Source organism: Arvicanthis niloticus, chromosome 2, assembly GCF_011762505.2.
Source record: "Arvicanthis niloticus isolate mArvNil1 chromosome 2, mArvNil1.pat.X, whole genome shotgun sequence".
NCBI lineage: Eukaryota > Metazoa > Chordata > Mammalia > Rodentia > Muridae > Arvicanthis > Arvicanthis niloticus.
The window spans coordinates 10,098,051-10,123,966 of record NC_047659.1 but is presented as its reverse complement, the minus strand read 5'-3'; the positions used below and the strand labels follow the sequence as shown (position 1 = coordinate 10,123,966).

General features: G+C 48.4%; 1 protein-coding gene and 1 long non-coding RNA gene across 6 annotated transcripts in view; one reads left to right on the top strand and one right to left on the bottom strand.

The window, feature by feature from the left end:
- The window catches only part of Lrsam1 (leucine rich repeat and sterile alpha motif containing 1), a 42,685-nt gene that overhangs the window by 8,076 nt on the left and 8,693 nt on the right, over positions 1–25,916 (top strand). For 4 of the 5 annotated variants that reach the window (XM_034494766.2, XM_034494767.2, XM_076928517.1 and 1 more), the window contains 14 exons: positions 999–1,083; positions 1,822–1,943; positions 7,240–7,330; positions 8,231–8,361; positions 10,141–10,170; positions 10,289–10,411; positions 10,691–10,830; positions 11,517–11,561; positions 14,588–14,658; positions 17,237–17,336; positions 18,649–18,736; positions 22,944–23,018; positions 24,431–24,511; positions 25,748–25,843. In XM_034494766.2, coding sequence (XP_034350657.1) covers positions 999–1,083; positions 1,822–1,943; positions 7,240–7,330; positions 8,231–8,361; positions 10,141–10,170; positions 10,289–10,411; positions 10,691–10,830; positions 11,517–11,561; positions 14,588–14,658; positions 17,237–17,336; positions 18,649–18,736; positions 22,944–23,018; positions 24,431–24,511; positions 25,748–25,843 — 1,278 coding nt within the window. The remainder of the gene's footprint in view (positions 1–998; positions 1,084–1,821; positions 1,944–7,239; positions 7,331–8,230; positions 8,362–10,140; positions 10,171–10,288; positions 10,412–10,690; positions 10,831–11,516; positions 11,562–14,587; positions 14,659–17,236; positions 17,337–18,648; positions 18,737–22,943; positions 23,019–24,430; positions 24,512–25,747; positions 25,844–25,916) is intronic. The other variant, XM_034494769.2, reaches the window with a different exon arrangement.
- Positions 369–4,532, bottom strand: LOC143441274 (uncharacterized). The gene is made up of 2 exons (XR_013108528.1): positions 3,269–4,532; positions 369–2,222 (listed from the first exon to the last, which is right to left on the bottom strand). It is a non-coding gene; the product is annotated as an uncharacterized LOC143441274 (long non-coding RNA).

Here is a 25,916-nt window from a genome sequence, read left to right as displayed (position 1 = left end):
GGGAGGTTCTGATGTGCTGTCAGCTTGGCATTGTTGCCACCTTTCACCATTGCAGCTTGGCTGTGAGAGTCTTCCAGGACTCGGCATGTACTCCACAGTATTTCATGGCTTCATAGTTTAGCTTCTCTCCCCCCAAAAAACAAATACCCAGTGGACTTCTATCTTAAAGACAGATTCCAGGGTCTGTAGAGATGGCTCAGTGGTTAAGAACACTGGCTACTCTTTCACAGGACCCTGGTTGGGTTCCCAGCAGCTCACAACCATCTGTAACTCCAGTTTCAGAAGACCTAATACCTTGTTCTGGCCTCTACAGGTACTGCACACAGGTGGTGCACTTACATGCAGGCAACACACTCATACTCATAAAATAAAATTTTAAAAAGGACAAATTTATTTTTTAAAAGGACAAATTCTGTACACTCCAGGCTCCCCGATGCTTTCTTGGTAGCTGCTTTGCACTGTCTGAGTGCTTAATTGGGGGCTAGCCCTGAGTGATACCTCCCGGTTGTTCAGCAGTAGAAACCATACCACAACCCTCACACCTTTCTCCCTCCACATTGGTTCATGCAATCCCTAGGCATCCTGCACTAGTATCAATGTCAAGCTCTCACATAGGAATGTGTCCAGGGGCTTGGACACGTGACTTAACCCCAATTTTCTCATGTCTTTTTTTTTTTTTTTTTTTTTTTTTTTTTGGTTTTTCGAGACACGGTTTCTCTGTGTAGTCCTGGTTGTCCTGGAACTCACTTTGTAGACAAGGCTGGCCTCGAACTCAGAAATCCGCCTGCCTCTGCCTCCCAAGTGCTGGGATTAAAGGCGTGCGCCACCACCGCCCGGCTTCTCATGTCTTAAATGGGACCATAACAACCTATGACTCCCTCTCAGAGCGATGGGAGAAATAAGGGCAGGCATATTCAGCACCTGATGGAGTAGGCAGGGCTGCGTGTGCAGACGCCACTGTTGTTCCTTGGGGCTCATGTCACTGTTGTCTTCCTTAGGTATTGAACGTGGAAAGGAATCAGCTGATGCATCTCCCTCGCTCTATCGGGAACCTGCTGCAGCTCCAGACCCTCAATGTAAAAGGTGGGGACACAAAGCCCTGTCCACGCCATCCTCAGGCAGCTCCAGAGTCAGGCCACTGAGTGTGAGGGCGATGCTGCAGGCCAGACTGACCTCCTGCTAGATCAGCCTGTCTCCATGACAACCAGAGACAGTATAAAGAGTTCCATGACCCTCAGAATCAGGACTTGTGGGGCAGAGGACAGGCCGTTGTAGTGGCAGGTAAGCTAAGTGATGGGAACGGGACATAGTGATGAGGGAGACAGAAGGGGCTGCTGCAGTGGCTCCTTGTGGCTCAGAACACTCTGACTAATGCTGGTCCCATGACTTGTGGCCTGACAAGTCCACAAGGCAGGCAGAGGATGGTGTCTCCTAGCTAACATGAGGGAAGTGAAGCTCAGAGCAGTGGCTTGCTCAGAAAGCACCCACAACCCACAGTGGGGTAGTAACTAGCTGAGGTGCCAGGGTAGTGTTCTCATCCTCCAAAGAGGACTTGCCTCACTGGGGCCAAGCACTTCATCATTCTGCTCCCCTGGCCTCTGCACAGTGTCAGCTCATCCTGTGACTGATGGGAGATAGCAGTGCTGTATTACAGAGAGGCCTCAGGATGGATGGACGGATGGATGGACAGACAGGTGGAGGGAGGGAGAGCCAGGTGTCCCAGGCTGCTCAGCTAATAAGCAAGTGACACAGCCTCCCATCCCATGTCCTCTCGGAGGCAGGAGGCTCTGGGACACTGAGTTTGCATCTGGGTCTCTGCAGACAACAAGCTGAAGGAGCTTCCTGACACCCTGGGGGAGCTGCGGAGCCTGCGCACCCTCGACATCAGTGAAAATGAGATTCAGAGACTGCCCCAGATGCTGGCACATGTTCGGACCCTGGAGGTGAGGCAGGGGCATTCTCTCCAGTACTGCTGACTAGAGCAGCCCTCTGTTCCTGAGTGCCTGGTCCCAGGCTGCTAGGTCTCAGAGACTCATGTGGAGCTATGAGAGACTGATATGTGAATGCTCACCGTGACGTGACTGTGTTTCAGTCATGGAGGTGGGAGGGCTTAAGTCCACAGTGAAGGAGAGCAGATGAATCTGGAGCCCCACTCTCTGGCCTTCAAGCCAGACTTTAAAGAGGAATGAGATTTGGGACACGGCCATGGACATGGGTGCATCCTGTGGAGAGAGCAGGAGAAAGAGAGGCAGGAAGTAAGCATAGACTGGGCTGTGACAGGAAGCGATAAGGCTAGAGTTACTATTCCTGGGGCCCAGCGAGCTGAAGAGGAGAGATGGAGTGTGGGCTTCAGTGTGGCAGGGCAGAAGGCTCATCTCCTCAGAGCACAGGGCGTGGGTAGGGTTTGTACACCCTGGGACTCCAGATGAGTCAGCTCAGGGTGATACAACTAAGCCTCCCAGAGCAGGCGCCTCACAACCTGGATGAGGCTCCAGATCCCAGTGTCAACAGGGTTGGCTCCTCTGGAGGCCCTCTGCAGGTGGGCTGTGTCCATCTTCTGGTTCTGCATGTCTGAGTCAAATCTCTTAAAGGACACTAGTCTGCTTGGGTTAGGGTGCAGCCTGGCTCTAAACAAGGTGACATTCTGGAGGGCTTAGGACTTCAGTGTATAAAGCAGGCACACTCGGTGGCACACTCGGGGACAGCTCTCAGTCACGACACGGAGGTTTGCTGCTCTTCTGGCACCTTTGTATGTTTGTTGAGATAAGTCTCATGTAGCCCAGGCTGGCCTTGAATTTACTGTGTAGCCGAGGATAGTCTTAAACTTTTGGTCCTCCTGCCTCCACCTCCAGAGTGCTGAGATTACAGATGTGCATCAATACAGATGTGCACCAACACACCCACTTTGTGCAGTGCTAGGGATCAAACCCAGGGCATCATGTATGCTAGGCAAGCACTCTCCCTGGCCCCTCATCGACACTGTGTGAGCCTGGGCCCGTGTTTGCTCCTTGGACCCTCACAGAACCCCTGTGAGGCATATCCTGTTAGACTTCGCCAATGAAGAAACTAGGGCACAAATGGTTTATTGGACTTCTCAGAGGCCACACAAGCTGGTCATAGATGGTACTGAACAACCCTATGGTTGTCACCTCTTTAAAGCTTAGTATCTGTAATAGGACTTATCTTTCACAGTGGTAACAACCTGGCTGAGCATGCTAGTCCCCCCCCCCCCTTCTTTTGGTGAATCACCTCTGTCAAGCCAACCTACAGAGTAGCAGTGTCTGGGGGAAGTGGCAGGTGAGCAGAGACAGCACATCTGTGTCTGGTGCCCATCACAAGTTGGTGAAGCATGCATAGGGTATCCGGTTAGTGTCTTCCTCTGCCTCCCGGGAGAATGTTCTATGCTGATAGGAGTTTCTCCTGACTGTGTAGCCCAATTCAGTAACCATTAGCCGTGTAAACTCTTGAGCATTTGAAATGTGCCTGGTTTGACCAAAGAAGTGAATGGTGGCACTGAATTTTTATTACGTCATAGGTAAATAGTCACAGGTGCTTTGCAGTTACCGAATGTGTTTGCATTGCTCAGAGCATGTCCCTGGTTCTGAAACTATTCTGAGATACTAAGAATCCTAGAGGACTGGGGATGTGGCTCAGTGGGGGAGCACTTGGCTAGCATGCTTAAACCCCTGCACTGCAACAACAGAAGCTCGGGTGGGGCCCATTTCTCAGTCACTCCTTTAAAAGCCTCTTGGGAGCTTCTTGGCCCCTTGGGCAGACCTTTTCTCAGGGTGAGAACTCGGGCATTGTTAATGGCCACATTGTGTGCCAATTCCATCCAGTGCTATCCCTTATTACCTGCCATATGTTGTGTTAAATAAGGGATGCTGTGTGTGACACTCAGAAAGTTACAGCCCAGCATACCCAAATAACCTGTTTAGGATACACAGCAAACTGCTGGGGTTTAAAGACAGGCTGGGTATCTCTCAAGAGACAGAATCCATGGCTACTCCTCCCTGCAGGTAATAGAAATGCTGTCATCTGTGCTGGTGCCCAAGAACTAGTGGCTACCAAGCCAACATATTGCTCATATAGCCAAGGTGACCCTAACTGTTAAAACCGAAATGAGGGCTACTGTTGCGGTAAATCTCCTGCCCATAGGGAGTCCATAGAATAAAGACACAAGTCAATAAATATCAAATGAATGCTGCATGCCTAGATTGGGCAGATTTACCATTAAACTACACTATTCCCCGGCTAAAAGAGCTCTTAACAACTTGCGGTTTCCTAGGTCAAGGTCTTCTTCGTCTTCTCTCTCTCCACCAACTTCCCTCTGCTTCCACCAACTGCTACTCCTCCCTTCCACGGCTCTCCTGGTCTTCTCCTCTTTCCCTGCCTCTGGCTCCTCCCACTCCTCTTCCACTGCCCAATCACTGGCTGTAGCCTTTATTTAACAAATTTGATTGGACAGAAGGCTTACAAGATTCACTCCTCCTTCGCAGCCCCTCCCAGGAGTGGAATTACCATGACAACAAGAGGCTAGAGCTATCCACCACATTTCCCCCTTTTTGTCCAATAAAAAAATTTTTTTTCACATATTAATTGAACACTAACTATATTACCATGTTGTGATTGTTAAAGTACAAGATAAACCTAACACCCAGTCCATCATTTTTGTTAACTAAATAGAACCTTTGCCATCTCTCTCAATTAAAATATTTAGTTCTGAACCTGGCTTATGTCCTGTCTTCAGAATGAATAACATCTGAAAACCATCCTCTCAAAGTAAATAGCCTGGGTTGGCTGTGAGATTATAAATCTTCAACCCCATCAGAAATCCAGAATGACTCAGTTAAATAAAGATATGGGAAGCACAAAGCGTGGCTTCTAAAACTCAACCAATTTAAATAGACCACTGAACATCTAGACAGTTCCTTATTTCAAAACGTTGGAGCATCTGGTCTTCAGCCTTCTGGCCCAGGAATCATCTGACAGACCTAGTAATACAGAATTACTAAGGGCTGATTACTCTGTCTTGGCAGATATAATCAGTCGACTATTCTGCAAGTGTGTTTCTTTTTTGCACACTATTTCGTCTGTAGATGAAAAGAGGCAATTCTTGCCTAGTGGCTGTCATACCACAACTGGTGTAATTCCAAAGATGCTCAATTTCTTCTTAGAATCCAAGACTGGGAAGCTGTCAGGATCAGATAAGTCTCCAATAAAATAAATGTTTATATATGAATGTTTGTAATGTCAATTCTATGGATTTCTGACGTTTTTGAAAATCAACTATGTAAGGCAATCTGAACAGTTGTCTGTTAATTCCTTTCCACTATTTTTTTTTTTTTATTAAAAAGGACTGGGTCTAAGCCTTGTATTTCTAAATAAGATATATAGGTACAATGCCTACATGAGAGTAAAATATTAATCCCACTTTTGTATTAATAAGAAACTTACGCCAGTGAAAACCCTAAATTTGTATAAAATAAATTCCATATCAATGTAAGAGATTATAATGTCAACCTTGTAACTATCATAAAGATTTCTTACCAATGTAAGATATACCTATTTAAAAAAAAAAAAAAAAAACAGGGTCTAAGCTTTGTGTTTCTAAATGAGTTATACAGGCACAATGCCTATATAAGAGTAAAATATTAATCCCACTTAATTTCTGAGATTTAGCTCTCTAATTCCCTTCCTGTCTGAAGCTACATTTGTAAAGTATTCCTTAAATTACAACACATGTATAATTTACAAAGTAACCAGAACCATCCACCCCAACATAAGGAACTGGGGCGATGATCTCCTTTTGTCTGCATCTAGCTGAATTGGGGCGAAGAATTCCCATCTGGGGGCCCAAAGGGAAACAGGAAAATTGGCTTAGTCAAAGGAGAGCTAGCTGGCATCATTTGCCTTGAAGTCTCTATGTGCTGACAAAGTTCATAGTTTAGCTGACACCATAACTGTTACAGTCAGAAAGCCTGGACAGGCAAGCTAGCTGTTGTGGAAAAGTTCTGGAAGCAAGTCCTTAAAAGAAGCAGCTTCGATGCAGTTGCAGTAGAATCAAGCACGAAGCTGGAATAGGAGATCCCAGAGACTCAGCATCCCCGAGTATAAATCATGCTAGGGCTGAGTTTCTCTTCTTTCATCCTGTAACATATAAAACTTAAAAGCAACAGGTAGTTTTATAAAAACATTCACGTGGAACGTGTAGGGCACACAGCTTTGTCAATGAAGATCAATAAAGAAAGGCCACTGCCCTCTTCAGGTTAGTTTGATTACTTAATCAAACTATATATAACTTATATACATGCCCTCATAAAGGATGGCATGTATTAAGTCGTGAGAAATTATTACCCAATTAAATGTTCTTGGCTTTGTATTGACATTTTAGTCCCAGCCAGTTAAGTCCATATAAGAGACATAACACCATATATACATCACCCATTTGGTTGGTTGAGTTAGTCTCCTTTGTCTTCTGTGTCGACTAGTGCTTCAGGGGGTCTCCCTTTGTCATTTCTGATCTTTATCATTTTGGAAGGAACCCACAGCTTTTCTTTTCCTGTGGAAACATAAGCATAACCTCTCCCCCAGCGTAATAGGCTACTTGTGACAGTGCACACCTGTAATCGTGACACTTGAGAGGCAGAGGCAGGAGGACCACAAGTTCAATGCAGCCTGGACCATGGAAGAAGATCTTGTCTCAAGGGAAAGAAGTGGGTCTGGGGCAGTGACTCCGTAGGGAAAGGGCTTGCAAAGGACTTGGACCCAGTTCCTAGAGCTGGTGCTGTAAAAGCCCGGAGCCTGCGATCCCAGACCTGGGGAGAGAGAGACAGGTGGGTCCCTGGGCCTCATTAGCCAGCTAACCAAGTTCCAGGCTCATGAGAGATCATCTCAAAAAGCAGAGTTCTAATGATCCCCCCCTCAGGGTTCTCCCATGGCCCTCCACACATGCATGCATGTATGTATGCATGAACACACAACTCAAGAAATGTAAATGGTCACATGTGACTTGCAGCCACCATACTGGGCAGTGTGGCTCAGAATCCACATTACAGTAACCACACTTTAATAATGATAAGAAGTGTCACCCAGGTGGGATTAATGCTCTTTAAACCTGGCCTTCTCTGCTCCCTGGATGCTCCTGGTAGGCAGGGGAGATAGAAGCACCCAAGTCAATAACAAAACCAGGTGACTTCCAACTGTACACTGTAAAGAAGGGGTTTCCTGTGTTCACAGACGCTGAGCCTCGACGCCTTGGCAATGGTCTACCCCCCACCAGAGGTGTGTGGCGCTGGCACTGAGGCTGTGCAGCAGTTCCTCTGCAAAGGTAAAGTCAGGCCACCCCCAAGTGGCCATCCCCTGTCACCAGGCTAGGGATAGTAGAAACTAGCTGGTACAAACTGCCTGGCCAGAAGTCAGGGTCCTATGAGGGAAATGGGTACACTGAACAATCACAGGGACATGAGCACCCAGGCTGAGCTTAGGAGAGCAGTCGGGCATTGGCTTAGGTTAGGGCTGGGGAAGGCCTGTGTGAGAAAGCAGCTGATGCCTGAGGACCAGGAGAAGAGACTGTGTTTCTAGCGCCAGAGGCCAGTGTTAGGGGCCTAGAGGAGGCGAGAGAGAATGAAGGGCAGCAAGCTATTTAAGTTCCTAGCTGCTAAAATAAAGGGAAAAAAAAATTGTCTGGGTAGAGTAGTATACACCTACAATGTTTACATACCTGGGGAAACAGATGCAGGAAGGTTGTGCATTTGAGGCCAACCTGGGCAACTACTGAAAGTCAATACCAAAGTAATGTTTTAAGATCCTCTAACGTTTATATAAGCAGTAGACATAAAAATAAAGGAGTAAATATGCATATCCTGACTACAGACCTCAAATATACATGACATCATATATTTCCCTCACACATGGTAGGCAAAGGTTCTACCATTCAGTACATCCCAGCCTCTTTTTTGGTTTTCATTTTGAGACAAGGTCTTGCTGTTACCCAGGCTGGCCTTACTCTGTAGCCCTCGAAGGCTTAGAAGTTGCAGTCATTCTGGTTTCGGATTAGCTCAGATTACAAGCCTATGTCACCAGGCCCAATCATTAGAAAGCAGGGCAGCCCAGCACAGGGAGATGAGAGTGGACTGACTGAGCCAGCAAGGCGGCTGCAGTGGGAAAGTGAGGATGGCAGGAGCCAGCAGCTGGAGTGCTCCTGGCCAGCTGGTGCCTCTCCCCCCAGAGTCAGGACTGGACTATTACCCACCTTCTCAGTACCTGCTGCCGGTCTTGGAACAAGATGGAGCTGAGAACTCCCAGGACAGCCCCGATGGACCCACAAGCAGATTCTCCAGGGAAGAGGCTGAATGGCAGGTAACACAAGCTGCTTGCATGAGCATGCCTGTGGGGATGCCTGTAGGGGTGCCTGCGTGGGCATTAAGGGCACCAGCATAAGAATTGTTCAGAGCTGTGCTCGCAGAGTCCCCCTCAGACCCACAGGCTCAATGACCACAGCTGCCCCAGGCCAACAGCTCACCATGCATCAGCTGTTCAGGTTTCCTCTCTGTTCCCTGAACAAACTATAGCCCTGTCCCCACAACATCGTGGGTCAAGCTACTCCCACCTGGAACTCTTTCTGCTCATGCTTTGATTTTCATTTTATCTTAGTAATTTTTTATTTTTTATATTTAGCCAAGTAAGACCTTAAATTTTAAAAAATCATTTATCATTATTCTCTTTCTCTCTCTCTCTCTCTCTCTCTCTCTCTCTCTCTCTCTCTCTCTCTCTCTCTCTGTGTGTGTGTGTGTGTGTGTGTGTGTGTGTGTGTGTGTGTGTGTGTGTGTGTGATGTTGGGGTCCAAGGATGACTTTGGGTTCTCCTCTGCACTGCACTTTAGTAGGTTGTAGTTGACCATGGCCATCAGGCTTGTGTAAAAGCACTTTGCTGCTGCCAAGCCAGCTCTCCAGCCTCTCAGTGTATTTTAATTTTTATTTGTTTATTTATTTTGTGGAGAAGAAGGAATGCACTTGAATACCAGAGGACAGTCCTCAGGAGTCGGTCCTCTCTTGCCACACTGTGGGTCCTAGGGATCAGGCTCAGGTCAGCAGGCTTGCTGGCTCTGATTCTCAGTCTAGACAGTGTGTCCTGTGAGCATCACCAGCCTAGGTCAGACCTGCTCTGGGCTCTCTGTGGCCTTCGCGTTGCCATGGCTGCACTCCATAGTGCTGAACTCAGGAAAGATTGTGTGCTAAATAGTAGGGTTACAATCCATCCCCACTGCTTGACGGAGCTTCAGGGAAGCCAAGAGCATGTCCGGATTGTACCTTGTCTCTCCTGTGCTTCCTGACCACATGCCACTCACTGGACAGGGCAGCCCCATGACTCCCGTCTAGTGAAGGGGACACAGGTCAGCACCAGTGGCAGGAAGGCTTTTGGTGTCCCCAGCTGCACCCAGCAGGGCACAGGAGGCAGGAGCAGGGAGAAGGGGAGGGGAAGGACATGACAAAGATTACCACAGTCATCTGGACACACCTCTACTGAGCAGACAGGACCTGCCAATGCCCACCTGTGCTCTCATCCCAGCTCATGGCTCTGTGATGGCCATGGGTGGCAACTCCAGCTGCCTGCAGTCTTCCAGAGAGCCTTTCACAGCTTTGCCATTGTTGATGGGAATGTACCTGTGACTGCTGTCCCTTTAAGCAGTTAATGGAAATTGGACAGGGAAGCGTTGACTAAGTGGGAACCCTGTGCCATTCATACAGGAATGCATCCGTAGTGCCTGTTGGGCTTTTCTGAATTAATCTCCACTTTCTCTGTAGACTAAGTCTCCAGGAACCTGTACAGTACCTTTGTGTTTGCAGAGGTTTGGGTGGTCAGAGTTAGGTACTGCGGTATGTTACACGGATAGCCAGGGAGGCGGATGACCCCTGTTTTGATCTTTCCGGAGCCCCAGGTCCAGCACTGCCTTCCAGAGCTGTCTTGGAGGACTCTTTCCTTCCTGTGTGTCAGCACATGGTGGTTCTCGCTCTGGAGCCCGAGACCTTTGAGTTCTCCTCCCTCCATCTCCTCATCCGGTGGGGCAGGTTGGGTGTGCTGTGGCACAGTGGAAACCACAGCCTCCAACCTGTCCTCACCTCTGCTCTTCTCCCCCAGAATCGGTTCTCCGACTATGAGAAGCGAAAGGTAAGGACCTTTTCCTGCCCCTTTTCTTCTCTCTGAGGATTGCAGCACCTCAGCGGTGAAGGATGGCTTCCTTCTGCCTCTGATTCAGGCATGCAGGGCAGGCCTCTTGTCCCCACAGGAGCAGAAGATGTTGGAGAAGCTGGAGTTCGAGCGGCGCCTGGAGCTTGGGCAGCGGGAGCACGCCGAGCTGCTGCAGCGGAGCCACAGCCATAAGGACGAGATCCTGCAGACGGTCAAGCAGGTATGGGCTCACCAGCCTGCCCGTGTCCCGAGTCTGTGGTGTCCTGACACAGGCCATGGTGCCCAGGAGGTGGCAGCGCAGGAGATTTCCCTGTCCCGCCATCCCCTGGAAGCAGGAATGGAGGCCCTGATACCCTGGCCTTGAGCACAGTGGACACAGGAGGGACCAGTAAAAGGTCACAAAGGATCCTGCAAAGTGAGATAGGGACTCCAATCTCCTTCCCCAGCCAGAATCCCTACTGTGCCTGCATGTGGGGTCCCTGTGCCTCCCCCGCTGCAGGAGCAGACACGGCTAGAGCAGGGCCTGAGTGAGCGCCAACGCTGCCTGGATGCAGAACGGCAGCAGCTGCAGGAGCAGCTCAAGCAGACAGAGCAGAGTATCGCCACCCGCATCCAAAGACTCCTACAGGACAATCAGAGGTCAGTCCTGGCCAGCCCCCAGAATGCTCCCTGAGGCTGGGGACAGAGGGTCTCTCCTCAATCTTCATCCATCCCAGGCCTTCATCTGCTAGGATTCAAGGAAGTGTTTCAGTCTGGTTTGCAGAAAACCTGCCCAGGGGATTACAGAATGGGGTTCTGTCACAAGACTGCTGACCCTGCAGCTCATTTCTTTTCTGTAAGTCAGCAGGCCATAATCACAGCCTTCCTGCAGTTGGCTTCCAAGTAGTCCATTGCCTGAAGTCAGCCACTCACCCTATAGGCCACAAACTGTCTTATATAGAACAGACTGTCTAGTATAAGAATTTCATGATGGGCTTTGAGAGAGAAGAGCCCAGTAGAGATAGGTCTCAAGAAGCCTGAAAACATCTAGTTTGGAGTACATTGCAGAAGGCTCTAGAAACCAGCTGTGGCTGCATGCCCCACTAGCTTCAGGCTTCCTGCTCTGTGCCTTGTTCGTGTGTCATCTGTCAGTGCAGCAGGAGAGCTTCTGTGCCAGGCGCTGTCTTCCCACATGCTTCCCCCATCACAGGAGAGCTAGAGGGGCCTCCCAGCCCGAGCAGAGCTCCTGGGTGATGGGCTCAGCCAGAGTGGCGAGGTGGGCAGCCCGGCTGGAAGCAGCATCCGTCGTCGGTGCCCACAGGACCCCTCTCTGGTTTTTCCCACAGGCAAAAGAAGAGTTCTGAGATTCTGAAATCGCTGGAGAATGAGAGGTGAGTGGGCCTCTGGGGCTACATGTCTAGAGAAAGTTCCTGGGTGCTCACAGCCCTGGGGGACAGTAATCCTGGGGTACTCACAGATCTGGGGGACGGACAACCTGGGGTGCTCACAGCTCTGGGGAAAGGCAACCATAGGCCCCTCCAGCTTGTGCTGGCCAGTCTCCCTGATGCTCTAAGATAGCCACCTCTTGTCATCTAATTAATAATGACTCTTTTTGAGTTCCTTAAAATATATGTACACTTGTGAAAAAACTCAAAAATATAAAGGAAGAAAGCTAGAGCAAGCCAGCGGTGGCGCAGCAGCTAAGGTAGCCGCCTGCAGAGGGCGAGCCCGTGCCCTTGCTCTGTCTCTCCTGGCTCAAATCCCGCTTTCCCGATGTGACTCCACCTGAGTTTAATGGGGGGAAAAAAAAGTTTTGCCGGGCGGTGGTGGCTCATGCCTTTAATCCCAGCACTTGGGAAGCAGAGGCAGGTGGATTTCTGAGTTCGAGGCCAGCCTGGTCTACAGAGTGAGTTCCAGGACAGCCAGGGCTACACAGAGAAACCCTGTCTCGAAAAAACAAACAAACAAACAAAAAAAAAAAAAAAAAAAAAGATTTCATAAAAAAGAAAGCTAGATCTGTAATAACCATCTGGACTTCAGATATAAAAACATTTTAAAAAATTAGTCCAGGTGTGGTTGTGCATGCCTTTAGTCCCAGCACAAAGGAGACAGAGGCAATTGGATATCTGTGAGTTCAAGGCCAACCTGGTCTACTTAGTGAATTCCAGAACAACCAGAGCTCCATAGAGAAACTTTGTTGCAAACCGAAAATAAATGAATGAAAAGAATGTGATACTTTTGTCCCCAAGCAACAGAGCAACAGCTGCTGGAGTCCCTCAAGTAAGTGAAGTGTTTGCCTAGAACCTCACACATCCCTGTCTGCTCTAAACCCTGTCCAGAGCCTTGTAAAACCCAATACAGTACAATACAATACAAATACAAATAGCAGCTCTGCTCTGTTAGGGGGAAATGTGCTTATACCAGTACAGACACAGGATTTTCCCGAGTATTGTTAATCAACAGTTGGTTGAATCCACAGACGGGGAACCCACAGATACATAGGACCAGCGCATCCCTCCACTGCTAGACTGAGGGCATTAAAGCAGAACAGACACAGCCTCCTCGCTCACTCTTCTATGTTTTGCATGTGGAAAGCAGAGGGACCTGTGCCCAGGGTTGCCACTGGGTGGCTGTGACAGGCAGGAAGTGCAGTCGTGGCCCTTGCCTTTTCTCTTTGTCATGGGTATTTACCAAGTTGGCTACTTTGAGACACCACACTTGTCCTCAGGGAATGTAGGTCAGGCCTGGCACAGCTGTCATTCTAGCATCAGGGAAGTGGAAGCAGGAGTTTGGAGGGATCGGGAGTTCAAGGCCAGCTTCTACTGCACAGTGAGTGCCACCCCATACTGTTCCAGAAAGGGCTCAGTAAAGAGCTTGCCACACAGGCACGAGGACCAGAGTTCAGACTCAGCCTTGGCATCTACATAAAACCCAAGCATGGCAGTGCATGCCTGTAATCGCAGGATGAGAGGTAGCAACAGGAATCTGAAAGGCTCACTGATCAGCCGGCCTGCTGAAACTGATCAGCTTCAGGTTTAATGAGAAATCCTGTCTCAAAAAATAGGATGGAGAGGGATAGAGGGAGACATGCAGCATTGGCCCTTGGCACGCACGCACATACACACACATACACACACACACACGCACACATGCACACAAAGTGAGACTGAGCATGGTGGTACATGTCTGTAAGCCTAGCACTCAGGATCACAAGCTCAAGACCAGACTGGGCTACATGGGAAGTTCCAGGCTAGCCTAGGCTACATAGTGAGGCCTGTCCAAAAAAGAAATGAAAAAAATAAATTTTTAAAGAAGAAGGAAGGAGAAAGAAAGAAACAAATAAATGATAGTGGGAAGGGCTGGCACCCTGGCCTGTTGTGTCCGATGTGACTCTGCTGAGTCTCCCAACCTCACCATAATGGTATTTCTGAGCTATCCTGGGAACCTTCCCTCCCCCAGTCATCAGCCCTTACCACCTAGGAAGATCTTCAGAGTGCTCCCTAGGGTCTGCCTTGTCCAATTCAGTTGTGAGGCTGTTGAGGCACAGCTGAGCAGAAGCTGGTGCCATTCAAGCCTTATTGACAGACCATATCTGGTGCTGGGCTAGACCAGCCTAGAGGCAGCCCTGTATCAGTGGCAGTGAGTGGAGCCTCTCAGAGGATGCAGGCCTTGAACTGAGTCACACCCAGGATCATGCAGGATACTGATCCATCAGGCCATTCCTGGTAAATGCAAAACAGCACATGCAGCATGCATGTGTGTATGCATAGTTAGAGTGTGCATGTGTATATGCAAAGTTACCTTTAAATGTTTTCACTTCTTATGTCATAGATGGAGTTTTATGTCAAAAACCTTGTTTATAGAGGCTGGAGAAATGGCTCAATAGATGAGAGCACTGGCTGTTCTTCCAAAAGGAACTAGGTTCAATTCCCAGCACCCACATGGCAGTTCACAGCCATAGTAACTCCAGTTCCAAGGAACCTGTGCACCCCAGGCACAAATGTGGAGGACAGATATTCATGTAGGCAGTAGACCCATACACATAGTCATTTTTAAAACCTTATTTCACTCAGAAGGCAAAGGCAGCAGTCAGGGCTACATAATCATAATAGACCCTGCGTCACAGCAAACAGAAAAGAATAAAAGCCTTGTTTGAGCTGCTTTTAGGCTAATGTTTGTTTATGCACCATAACTGGACTTTATTTTTATTTTTTTATTTTTCAAGGCAGGGCTTCTCTGTGTAGCCCTGGCTGTTTTGCAACTGGCTTGAAACTCAAAGATATCCACCTGCCTCTGTGTCCTAAGTGCTGGGATTGAAGGTGTGCGCCATCACTGCCTGGCTCTGGTAAGATTCTTGTTGAAATGTATTTGAGGAATAAATGGATGTATTTTGCCTTTGCTTTTTTTTTTTTTCTAGAATAAGAATGGAGCAGTTGATGTCTATTACCCAAGAGGAGACAGAGAACCTCAGGCAGCGTGAGATCGCTGGTGAGCTGGAAATTTGGTAGACAGAGCTTTCAGGTAGACAGTTCTCTGTCACCCGTGCAGGGCACTGAGTGTCCGCTCTGAAGAGGGGCAGCAAGTCTGTCATGGAGCTCAGGCCTGGGGGTCAAACAAGATTGGATTCTGAGTCTCAAGTTTTCTGTCTATAGAATGGAGAAATACGCAGGGAAAATTCGGGTCTATCAGGAGGATCCCAGGGGTCAGGCCTTGGCATGTCACAAACCTGGCTGCTCTGGCTCCTGCCACTGAGAGCTGGCGTCAGCCTCGCTTGGGCTCCTGGGCAGACTTCCCCTTCCTGATGTGCCCGGTGTGGTCCTGAGCACCACGTGTACCCACCAGTGACTTGCTCTAGACAAGTCTGAGAGTCTGCAGCCAGGAGCTGAGGAAGGCCTCTAATGCAGTGCCTGCCCTTAGTTAAAATGGAGATGGGCTGTCCTTATCTTTGGGGCCTTTGTCATGGAAGGGCTTTCTGTATGCCAGACTCAGAGCCAGACACTTGGCATACAGGTGCTCACCACACCTACAGAGGGTTCAGCCCACAACAGCTCTGTTCAAGGTCACCCTGTCATTTCTTTCTTTCTTTTTTTTTTTTTTTTTTTTTTTTTTTTTTTTTTTTTTTTTTTTTTTTTTTTTGGTTTTTCAAGACAGTGTTTCTCTTTGTAGCCCTGGTTGTCCTGGAGCTCACTCTGTAGACCAGGCTGGCCTCGAACTCAGAAATCCACCTGCCTCTGCCTCCCAAGTGCTGGGATTAAAGGCATGCGCCACCACCGCCCGGCCACCCTGTCGTTTCTTAAAGAACAGCTGTTAATTCCACAGAGACCAGCATCCTGGGGTTTGTGTTTTCAAGCCTTTCAAACTTCCTGGTTGCTATTGCTTTGATTGAACCCAGGCCTTGAACATGCTAGGCAAGCCACAGGTTAGGCAAGCACTGCTGCTGAGCCACACCCAGCCCCAGCCCCAGCCCTGTACTGCTCTTTTTATAAAAGATTTATTTATTCAATGTATGTAAGTACACTGTTGCTGTTTTCAGACACACCAGAAGAGGGCATCAGATCCCATTATAGATGGTTGTGAGCCACCTTGTGGTTGCTGGGAATTGAACTCTGGACCTCTTGACGAGCAGTCAGTGTTCTTTTTTTTTTTTTTTTTTTTTTTTTTTAGATCTTTCATTTACACTTCAGATACCATCCCGTTTCCCCATTCCCCCCCCCTTAGAAAACCCCTATCCCATGCCCCCTTTTCCTTTTTGCATTTATACATTTTTTTAAGAAATGTTAATCATAGGCTTTATAAGTTTGGTATTGTTCAATCAGAGGTGTAACCCACTACCCAACCTAGATATATCAACTATCTTTGACTGGTGGAGATACATAAACATCTGCTTCCCTGTTTCCCCCCTCTATCTCTCTTTCATCACCTAGCTTCTCCTCTCCTTCTTCTTCTCCTCTTCTTACTCCTTTTCTTCCTCTCAGTACTCCTCCCACCTTAGCTCCTCCTACACATCACCCTTCCTGTTAAAAGGAAACTTTTCTCTCAAAATACAATTAGAGCATAATTATGCCTATTTGTACCAGTGAGGTACAAGATAGTCCTAATACCCAGTCCATCCTTTTGTTGACTAACCAGCACCTCTGTCATCTATCCTAATTAAAACACTTAGTTCTGAACCTGGCTTTTTCCTTGGCTTTAGGATGAATGTCAGCTGATGACCATACACTCAGATCTTTTCTCTCAAAGTAAATAGCTATAAGTTTTCAACCCCATCAGAAATCCAGAATGACTGAGTTGACTATAATTGTGGGAAGCACCAAGCATAGCTTCTAAAACTTAGCCAATTTATAGAGACCTCTGAACACCTGGACACTCGCTCTACTTCGAAACGTTGGAGCATCTGTTCTTCTGCCTTCTGGCCCAGGATCATCTGACAGACCTTAGTGCTGCAGAATTATTAAGGGCTGATTACTCTGTCTAGGCAGATATAATCAGTCGACTATTCGAGCAGTCAGTGTTCTTAACCGCCGAGCCATTCCTCCAGCCCCCACCCCCTTACTACTCTAGTAAGGTTTAAAAAAAAAAGTCAACAAAGGAACTAGAGAGCTGGCTCAGTGTTACTGCTCTTCCAGAGGACCTGGGTTCTAATCCCAGAACCTTATGGTGGCTCACAACTGTCTGTAACTCCAGTCCCAGGGGACCCAGTGCCATCTTCTGACCTCCCCAGGCACTGCATGTACATGGTGCACAGGCCTCAAACTCACAGAAATCTGCCTGCCTCTGGCCCCTGAGTACTGGGATTAAAGGCATGTGCCAGCACAGCCCAGCAGTGTAGATATTTTTAAGGCTGGGTGCTGGTACTCATCTGTAATCACAGAACTCAGGCTGCTGGGACAGGAGGATTGATAGTTCAAAGCCAGTCTGGGCTACCTAGCAAGACTGTCAAGGAAGGAAAGGACAGGGAGGGGGACTTTGTTTAAGAATGGCTATCCACCAGTAAGCAGGTGTCCCCTTGGGCCTTACCTGGGAAACCCTAGCCTCTTCTCAGCAGCTCACAGCCTTCCCTCCGCAGCCGCCATGCAGCAGATGCTGACCGAGAGCTGTAAGAGCCGGCTCGTCCAGATGGCCTACGAGTCTCAGAGGCAGAGCCTGGTGCAGCAGGCCTGTTCCAGGTAAGCTGAGGAGCGCGTGTCCCCAGGTGAGGGCTCTGAGGAAGTCAGCTGGGGGTCCAAGGCTGGAGCAAGAGCTAGGCACTGAGCTCCCTGGGCTATCCCAGGTTTGATCAGGTTATCAAGAACAGGTGATGGATGGCCAGCCTCTGGATTCTCCCATCCAGACTCATGAATCAGGGTTAGTCAGTGATAAAGTGAGGGCAGCCTTTACCTCTGAGCCTACCTGTGTGACAGATGCTAGTCTGTGTATGGTCATGGAAGTGTTATCTGTCCTGCTTTACATCAAAGCTGAAGTCGGGGGCATGGTCACAACAAAACCAACAAGAAACTCAAATCTTTATGCTAGGCTTGGTGTTCATGCTCTTGATACTAGCACTTGGTAAGGAGAGGCAGGAAAATCAGGAGCTCCAGAGCAAACCACAGAGTGAATTCAGCCCCTACTTGAGCTACCTGAGACCTGCTTCAGAACTCTTGAGCAAGTGCACTCACTTGCCCGCCCCCTCTCCCCCACTGGAGAGATGGCTCAGCTGTTAAAAGCACTAGCTGCTTCTGTAGATGGTTCATTTGGTAACACCCACATGAACTCCAGCGCTAAGTGATCTGGTGCCCTCTTCTGGTCTCAATGGGCACTGCACACATGTAATGCATTTAACATATATGTAGGCAAAATACTCATGCATATAAAATAAAAAAATTTTAAAGTCTTTTAAAAAAAATTTTTTTGTTTTGATTTTCCAGACAGGGTTTCTCTCTGTGAAGCTGGCTGTCCTGGAACTCACTCTGTAGACCAGGCTGGCTTCAAACTTAGAGATCTGAGTGCTGGGATTAAAACTGTACACCACTACCACCCAGCCAAAAAATAAAACATAAATAAAATAAATAAAAAATTAACTTAATGTGAAAGTAGCTCAAAGCTAAGAGTGTGTGATGTTTGGGCAGCCTGAGGTTGCACATTCTGTGCCATGGTCACCAGCCTTCTTGTAGGACTGTACACAGAGTATAGCCAGTGAGGAAATGCTGGGAAGAACATTCCAGAAGCTGAGTGACTCAGCATGGTGTCGAGAGGTGCTTAGGCAGAAGTCCAGCATCTGCCTCGGGGTGTTGTGAAGGAGGTCCAGCAGTGGGTGGGACCCAAGGCCCAGGTGCTCTCTGCCAAATGGAAGCTCTGCCGCCCTCCTTGATGTCCTTAAGACTGCACACTGCCGGGTCAGGAGTATTGAGTGGTTGTTTATCTCTGTCTCCTCCAAGGTGCCCAGCACACAGTAGGTACTCAGGAAATATGCAGTGAGTAACTATGCTGTTTTTCTGACAGCATGGCTGAAATGGACAAGCGGTTCCAGCAGATTCTGTCATGGCAGCAGATGGATCAGAACAAAGCCATCAGCCAGATCCTTCAGGAGGTGAGCCCTTGCCTGGGGCCTGAATGCAACCTCCTGTAGGACTCCAGGGGTAGCCCTCTGGTCCCTGACTCTAGAGAAGCACCCTCTCCTCTCCCTGGGGACAACATCCTATCCTGAGTAGGGACCTCAGCCATGGACTTGGTGCCTAGAAGTGACAGGTGTCTTGCTCAGATAGCCTGGGTGAGGCCTCTGTCTCTTGTTTTCCACACAGACTGCTGCTCCTCACAGCTTTCTCCTTTGAAGAGGCTTAGCAGGTGCCATGTGGAGCCCGAAATGGACCAGGCAAGGGTCCCACTGCGCTCCCTTGGTCTTTCCCTGAAGCCAGCCCTGGTTCTCCCTGTGCTTGTCACAGCCTTTGCCTTTGGAGTCATCCCGGCCCTGCTCAGTCAGCTTTTCCACTTCCTTTTCTAACTCCCAAACTAATATGATTTACTGTCTGGGACTTGTCTACTGAGGACCCTGTTTCTCAGAGAGGGCAGCTGTCTGTGGTTATGGTCTGGCTGGGGATCTGAGTAGATTTGGCACTTGTCACCATTTCCTCATCTGTGAAATGGGCAGGAAAAGCAGGCATGCCATCTGTTCTAGAGATCCAGTGTTGAAGGCCAGAGAGGTGGCTTGGTGAGTAAAGGGATCTCCTAGCATTCGCAAAGACCCAGTTCTATCCGCAGTGCCACAGAAAAGGGTGTGGTGACACACACCTCTAATCTTACTGTGTGGAAGGTGAGTCTGGAGGACCAGAAATCAACGTCATCCTTAAATTTCAGCTACATAGGGAGACTACCCTGGGCTACAGGAAGCCACCTCACCTCAAAAAATAAATAGGAAAAGTCTGCATGTTGTGGTGTACCCCTTTAATTCCAGCACTGAGGAGGCAAAGACAGGCAGATCTCTTGAGTATGGGGCCAGCTTGGTCTACAAAGCAAGTTCCAGGACAGCCAGGGAGACAGAGAGTCCCTGTCCTAAAAAATAAAATGAATAAATAAGTAAAGCAAGGGAGAAAAAAGAAATTGGAAGCATAGTATGAGAAGCAGAGAGCATGGTGGTCAGCCCTTGGGAAATGGTGGGTCTAACTTACCATGGCCGTTAACACAGGTGTGCCGGGATTCACTCTTGCTCACCATGACCTTCCTGTTCCCTTTGCTCTCAGGGCTCTCGGTCATAAATACACGTACATGAAATATGTATTCCAATGTATTAATATATAGTGTATGTTTATTCACATATAACGTGTGTTTAATATACATAAGCATAATATACATGTATATGATGCATTATATATAAATATATATTTTAAATGTAGTGTCCACATATGAGAGAAAACGGATATTTATTTTCACTTAACACAGTGATCTCCAGTTCAACCCATCTTCCTGCAAACAATACAGTTTTGTTCTTTTTTTATGGCTTTGTAAGCTACCACTGTGTGAACACCACACTTTTTTACCCAGTGGCCTGTTGGTGGACATTCAGTGTAACTCTGGAGTTTCTTTGTTGAGTGTTTTGGTGGTGGTGGTTTCTATGGTCTCTCGTTGGTAAGAGAGACTATTGAAGTCACCCACTACTTTTTTATCAGGACCTGTCTGTTTACTTTACAAAATTAAGTGAACACATGTAATTGTGGTGTGTTCTTGATAAAGTGTCCCCTTACTAGCATTGTCTGTGTTTTCTTGGTTTTGACTCATTTTGGCTTGGCGTCTACTTTGTCAGGCGTGAATGTCGCTGCTGGTGCTTGCAGCTGACTGCTGCTTGCTTAGTACACGGGTTTCCATCTGTTTGCTCCTGTCTTTACTGAGGCAACAACAGCTGGACCTCAGATCCATTTACATTTAGATGTGGAGCTGGTGAGGCTTGCTGACTCTTTCCTGTGGGTTTGCTCTTCTCTTCCCTCACCACAGCGGGGCTCAGGGGCTTCCCTTTCCCCGCGCTGGCTCCCACTCCTTCATCCGTTCCTCTCTTGGAGTTTACTTTCCTGAGCTCTCGGCTGTGTCATTTTTCTTGCTTCTTAAAGATCTATTTATTTTATTTTATGTGTATGAATGTTCTGCCTGCATGTGTACCATGTGCAGGCTGTGCCCTTAGAGACAAGAATATATTGGATCTTTTGGAACTGGAGTTACAGGTGTTGCTGGCTGGCATGTGGGTGCTGGGAACTGAACCCAGGTCCTCTGCATGAGCAGCCAGTGCTCTTAACCTCTGCACTATCTCTACTACAAGTAGGATTTACTTAAGAACCATAGGTAGTGCTGGCTTCATGGTCCTGAATTTCGTTAGTCTCTCTGTATCTTAAGAATCCCATGCCCCCCTGGCTTTGAAGGTTTCTGCTGAGGAGTCTGGTGTGATCTCAGTTTACTTTTGTTAAGTGAGCTCACGCTTTCAATCACTTTTTGAAAATTATTCTTATGTTTATTTGTTTGGGGAGAAGCACACAAGTACCTTTGTAGGGTCAGAGGACAGCTTGTGGGTGTTGGCTCTCTCCTTTCACCTTGTGGGTTCCCAGGTCATAGCAATCACCTCTACCTCCTGAGCCGTCCTGCCTGCCTTTATTAAGATCTTAATTTTGTTTGGTTTTGTAGTCTTGGCAGTTTAGCAGAATGAAATAGGAAGGTTATGTATGGAATAGGAAGGTTGTGTTTGGGGGTTCCCAAGTGCCTCTTATACTTGAATATTTATTTCCCTAGCTTTGGGGATTTTTCAGCTTCTTCTTTTTAATATGTATGGGTGTTTTGCCTGCATGTATGTCTGTATGGCACATTAATGCACTGCCCATGCAGCCCAGAAGGGGGCATCAAATCCTCTGCAACTGGCATTACAGCCCATTGTAAACCACCATGAGGGTACTGGGAACCAAACCTGGGTCCTCTGGAAAGAGCAGTCAGTGCTCTTAGCCATCTCCCCAGCTAAGATGTCAGGTGGCAGTTACTTAATTTCAACTTTGAAATTCAGCTATAATTTTACTGAATAAGTCCTATGTGCCCTGAGTGAGTTCTTATCTCCGGGCCTTCTATTCCATGGAATCTTAAGTTTGGTCTCTTGATCATGCCCCAGAATTTTTGACTTTGTGGTCATATTTGGTTATGTTTTAATTAATTAATTTAGGAAATATATATATTTAATTAATTAATTTAACATATATACATACACACACACACACACACACACACATATATATGTGTGTGTGTTTGAACACATGTGCATCCAGGTGACTGGATGTGTGTCAATTTATTGAAATTTCCAAGTCAGACATTTCTGTGATTTTTGTTTTTTCAAAATCTCTCTTTCCATGCTGAATTTCTCATCCAGTCTGTGAACTTCCATCCAGACCTAGACATGTCTTCTTTCCTTCATCCATTCACTTGTTTAGATTTTCTAATTGATTAAAAAGGACGTTGATCTTTTTTACAGTTAGACTTTGAATTCTTTGTTTGGCATTTCAACCACTGCAGTACCTTTGAATTGTACACTAGGGAGTGATGGTCCTTTGGAGCGGTCCTGTTGCCTTGAGTTTCGCACATCTTGTGTGTGTGCGCCTGGTAATGTGCACATCTCTTGGAATGGGTATCGCTTCTGATTCAATAAGAGCACCTTCTCAGTGAGCAGACATCCCTCAGGGACTCAGTCTCTAGTCCAGAGAGAGAGAGAGAGAGAGAGAGAGAGAGAGAGAGAGAGAGAGAGAGAGAGGGGAGAGGGAGGCAGGCACAGCGGGACAGGCTGTGGCTTACCTTCCCCCACAGAGGACCCAGGATTGGAGGCCCAGCTGTGTCCTTCTGTCTCTGGTGTTTGGGACTGTCCTTTTCCTTCTTCAGAATGCAGTCACCCTGACTTTTCTCAGTCAGCATCATATAGATGCAGACTCTGATCAGCTATTTGACCTGAGAACCTCCATTGCTTGGCCTTTTTTTTTTTTTTTTTTTAAATGTATAAAATAAAAAGTTGCTTCTCCAGCTGTGCGTGGTGGCATATGCCTATAATTCCAGTGCCCAGGAAGTTGAGCCAAGAGGATTGCTTTGAATTCAAAACCAACTTAAGCTACATAGACCCTACATTGAAAAGAAAAGAGAACAGTTATTTTTCTGCCCTCCCAAGAACTATAAGATCATACTCTAAGGTGTTTGTTAGGCAGATATGGCTCCCCATTGGCTGGTGTGCACACACTTGGAAGAGCCAGGGAGTGTGGCCTCAACTGAGTTGTGTGCATTGTCTCTTGCAGAGTGTGATGCAGAAGGCTGCTTTTGAGGCTCTCCAGGTGAAGAAAGACCTGATGCATCGGCAGATCAGAAACCAGGTGAGTGCTGTCCCGGCCACCTCATCTTGCTCCTACTTGCAGACCTGGCTCATGGGGCAGCAGTCATTAGAACTGGACCCCATGGCTTACCACTTTTCCTCAACAATCAACAATGGGGCTGATGGTCTGTGCCTTGAACAGCGCTGAAGGTGGTGGCTTCATCCCAGAGCCTGGCCAGAAGCCTGCTGGGCAAGTGCAGTGTGTGTTTCCATAATACCTGGGCTGGAGAAAGGGCAGTGCTCACATGACCCTTGGGGAAACTTGCCAGACTCCAGTACCTGCATCAGCTCAAAATGACTGCTGGACCATGGCTTCTTGGGGTGGGTTGGATTTCCCAACTGAGTGGGAAGCCAGGTCCTAAGACCTTCTGAGGATGGACCCTGGCCTGGGAGGAGGAGGCCACCCTCCTGTGTTGACTTTACTATCAACCCCTGGAGTAGCCTTGGGCAGAGCCCCTGCTGGGTGGAGCTGGGCTGGGGCCAGAGGCACTGCAAGCTGTCAGGCTATGGGAACACACGCGTTGCTTCGTATTCACATACTGAATCCCACATTTTTGCATGCTCTTTTCTTTTTCTTTCTCTTCTTTTTTTGTTTGACTTTAACCAACTTAAGTTTTTAAACCTCCTCTTTAATTTCAATCCCACATTGCCAGACATGAAGCTCATTCCTCTGACCAGGTGTTGGTGGCATCAGATACTCAGGGTTGGAAGAGGCCACAGCATTGTTGGCTGGTATGGGGTAGAGAAGTCACTGGCTGTGGGCTCTGAGAGAGCATGTGGTGACCCCAGATATTCTCAGTGACCTTGTTCCACTTCACACCCTAAGTTAGGATATCCCAGGCAAATTATCTCCCAATTATCTGCTCTTTGTCCTTGGGCAAAAAACTAACTACACTGTGCATCCATTTCCTTGTCCTTGTAAGGAAGGCAGTGATACAGCCCAAGAGCCAGATGATTCTGCTGCAGCCCAGGCCTAGCACATAGTAGGTGGTCAGTACATAACTGAGGCTCGTTACTGGATCATTTTTGTTACCCTCTGGCCCCCTGACAGCTACATGGAAGAAGCACGGTAATCCCACAGTCCACAGGTAAAGGCTCAGAGATAACTGGGAAGGAAGCCCCTCTCCATCTTATAGACCTTTACCCAGTGTCCACTGAGATGCCCTGTGCTGGGCTCTCGGTCAGTGGTGTTGACTGAGACATGTATGTCTATGTTCCAAGCCGCCCAGAGCCATGAAGTGGTAGGTTGTTTTCACTTTCTTCAGTGAGGCCCCAAGGCCCACAATGTTCCCCTCTGTCCAGGGCTGCCCAGCCTCCTAACAAAGGTTTCTGAGTCCCTGCTTGGCCAGGCAGCAACACATAAGAGAACCGTGGTGATTGTGAATCAACGCCCCTGTTTCATCTTCTGTTTAGATTAGGCTAATAGAAACTGAGTTACTGCAGCTGACACAGCTGGAGTTAAAGAGGAAGTCCCTGGACACAGAAACGCTTCAGGTATGTGAGGCTCCCAGCCAGACAACACCTTCATTCCTCTCCCAACCCCAGGGCAGCTGCTCCTCAGCTCCAGGCTTCTCCGTCAGACAGAGAGCCGGTCCAGCCCCGGTAGATGTGGTCCATGGGCTAAGGTAGCGTTGTGCTGGGCGAGAGGGTCAGAGGAAGGAGAGTTTCATTGCCAGGCCCGCTGGGCCATCTCCATCTCTTCATTCCCCCGACTGGGCTGGTGGCTGTGTGGTCAGGTGGGCTTTGGGTTCCACTCTCTGGGCTGACATTCCCTGTGGAGGGAGTTCTAGTGTCCCAAGGACATGTGAGCAGAAGCTGGCCTGGATGTCCTGCTCACAGACCCAGAGGGCAGCACAGATTGGCACATGGAGAAAAGGGTACCTTTTCCCTTCCCTGACCCTCAGTTTGCCCAGACGCACACAGGGTCGAGGTAGGATGGCATGTAGATGCATGCCCCTGCCAGGCTTCTGAGAGTTCTCATCTGTCACTGTCACTGTTTATGCCCAGGGCAGGTCTGAGTTGACCCATGACCTTCCAGTACTGAGAACGCCCCTGCCCCTAGGCCTACTCAGTTTGCTAGGTGGTCTTAGACAAGTCATTGTTCCTATTGGGCCTCTCTTTGACCCCCTCTGTAAGGTCGAGGCCGCTGTTCATGGCTAGCCTGTGCCATCAGAGTATTCTTGGTGGCCTCTGATGGTTTCCATGGATGAGGAACTGGCTTACTCAGGGAAGCTGCCACCGTGTTTGTACAAGCCCATTCAAGGCATAGGTCCCTCCCTGTTAGGACCACCATGGGTTCCAGAGACAAGAGGATAAGTGTGTGGCCACACACACGGGGCGGTTTGCATGTGTCTCCCTGTGTGGCAGCCCCATCATTTGTATGTGGCGCCCTCTTCACCGTGCAGGTTCCACATCAGCCTCCTCGCCGTTTGCTTCTACTGTGCTGTGGTCCGTCACGACCCATGGCTTGTCTCTTTTGTTTGCCATTTCTCACCCTCTGTGGTCATCATCCCTAGGGTTCCATCCTGGCCTGAAGCCCACAGAGAAAACGGCTGAGGGCTTGGGAGGCAGTACAGAGTAGAGGTGCCTCTGGGCTCTGTCCCTCAACTCAGCCTTGAGGCATTAGTCAGAGCCCTGAATTCAGTTAGTGGGACTTGCAGGCCATGCCGGGCTGCGTGGTGGGGAGCACTGAAGGCTCACAGTGACCTCGGGTTGGATCCTGTGTTATAGGAGATGGTCTCAGAGCAGCGCTGGGCACTCAGCAACCTGCTCCAGCAGCTCCTCAAAGAGAAGAAGCAGCGGGAAGAAGAACTCCATGGCATCCTGGTATGTTCTTGGACTTCTGCTGCACATCCCCTGGGCCTGTGTGCATCACTGTGGTGTGCGTGCCCTGTACATG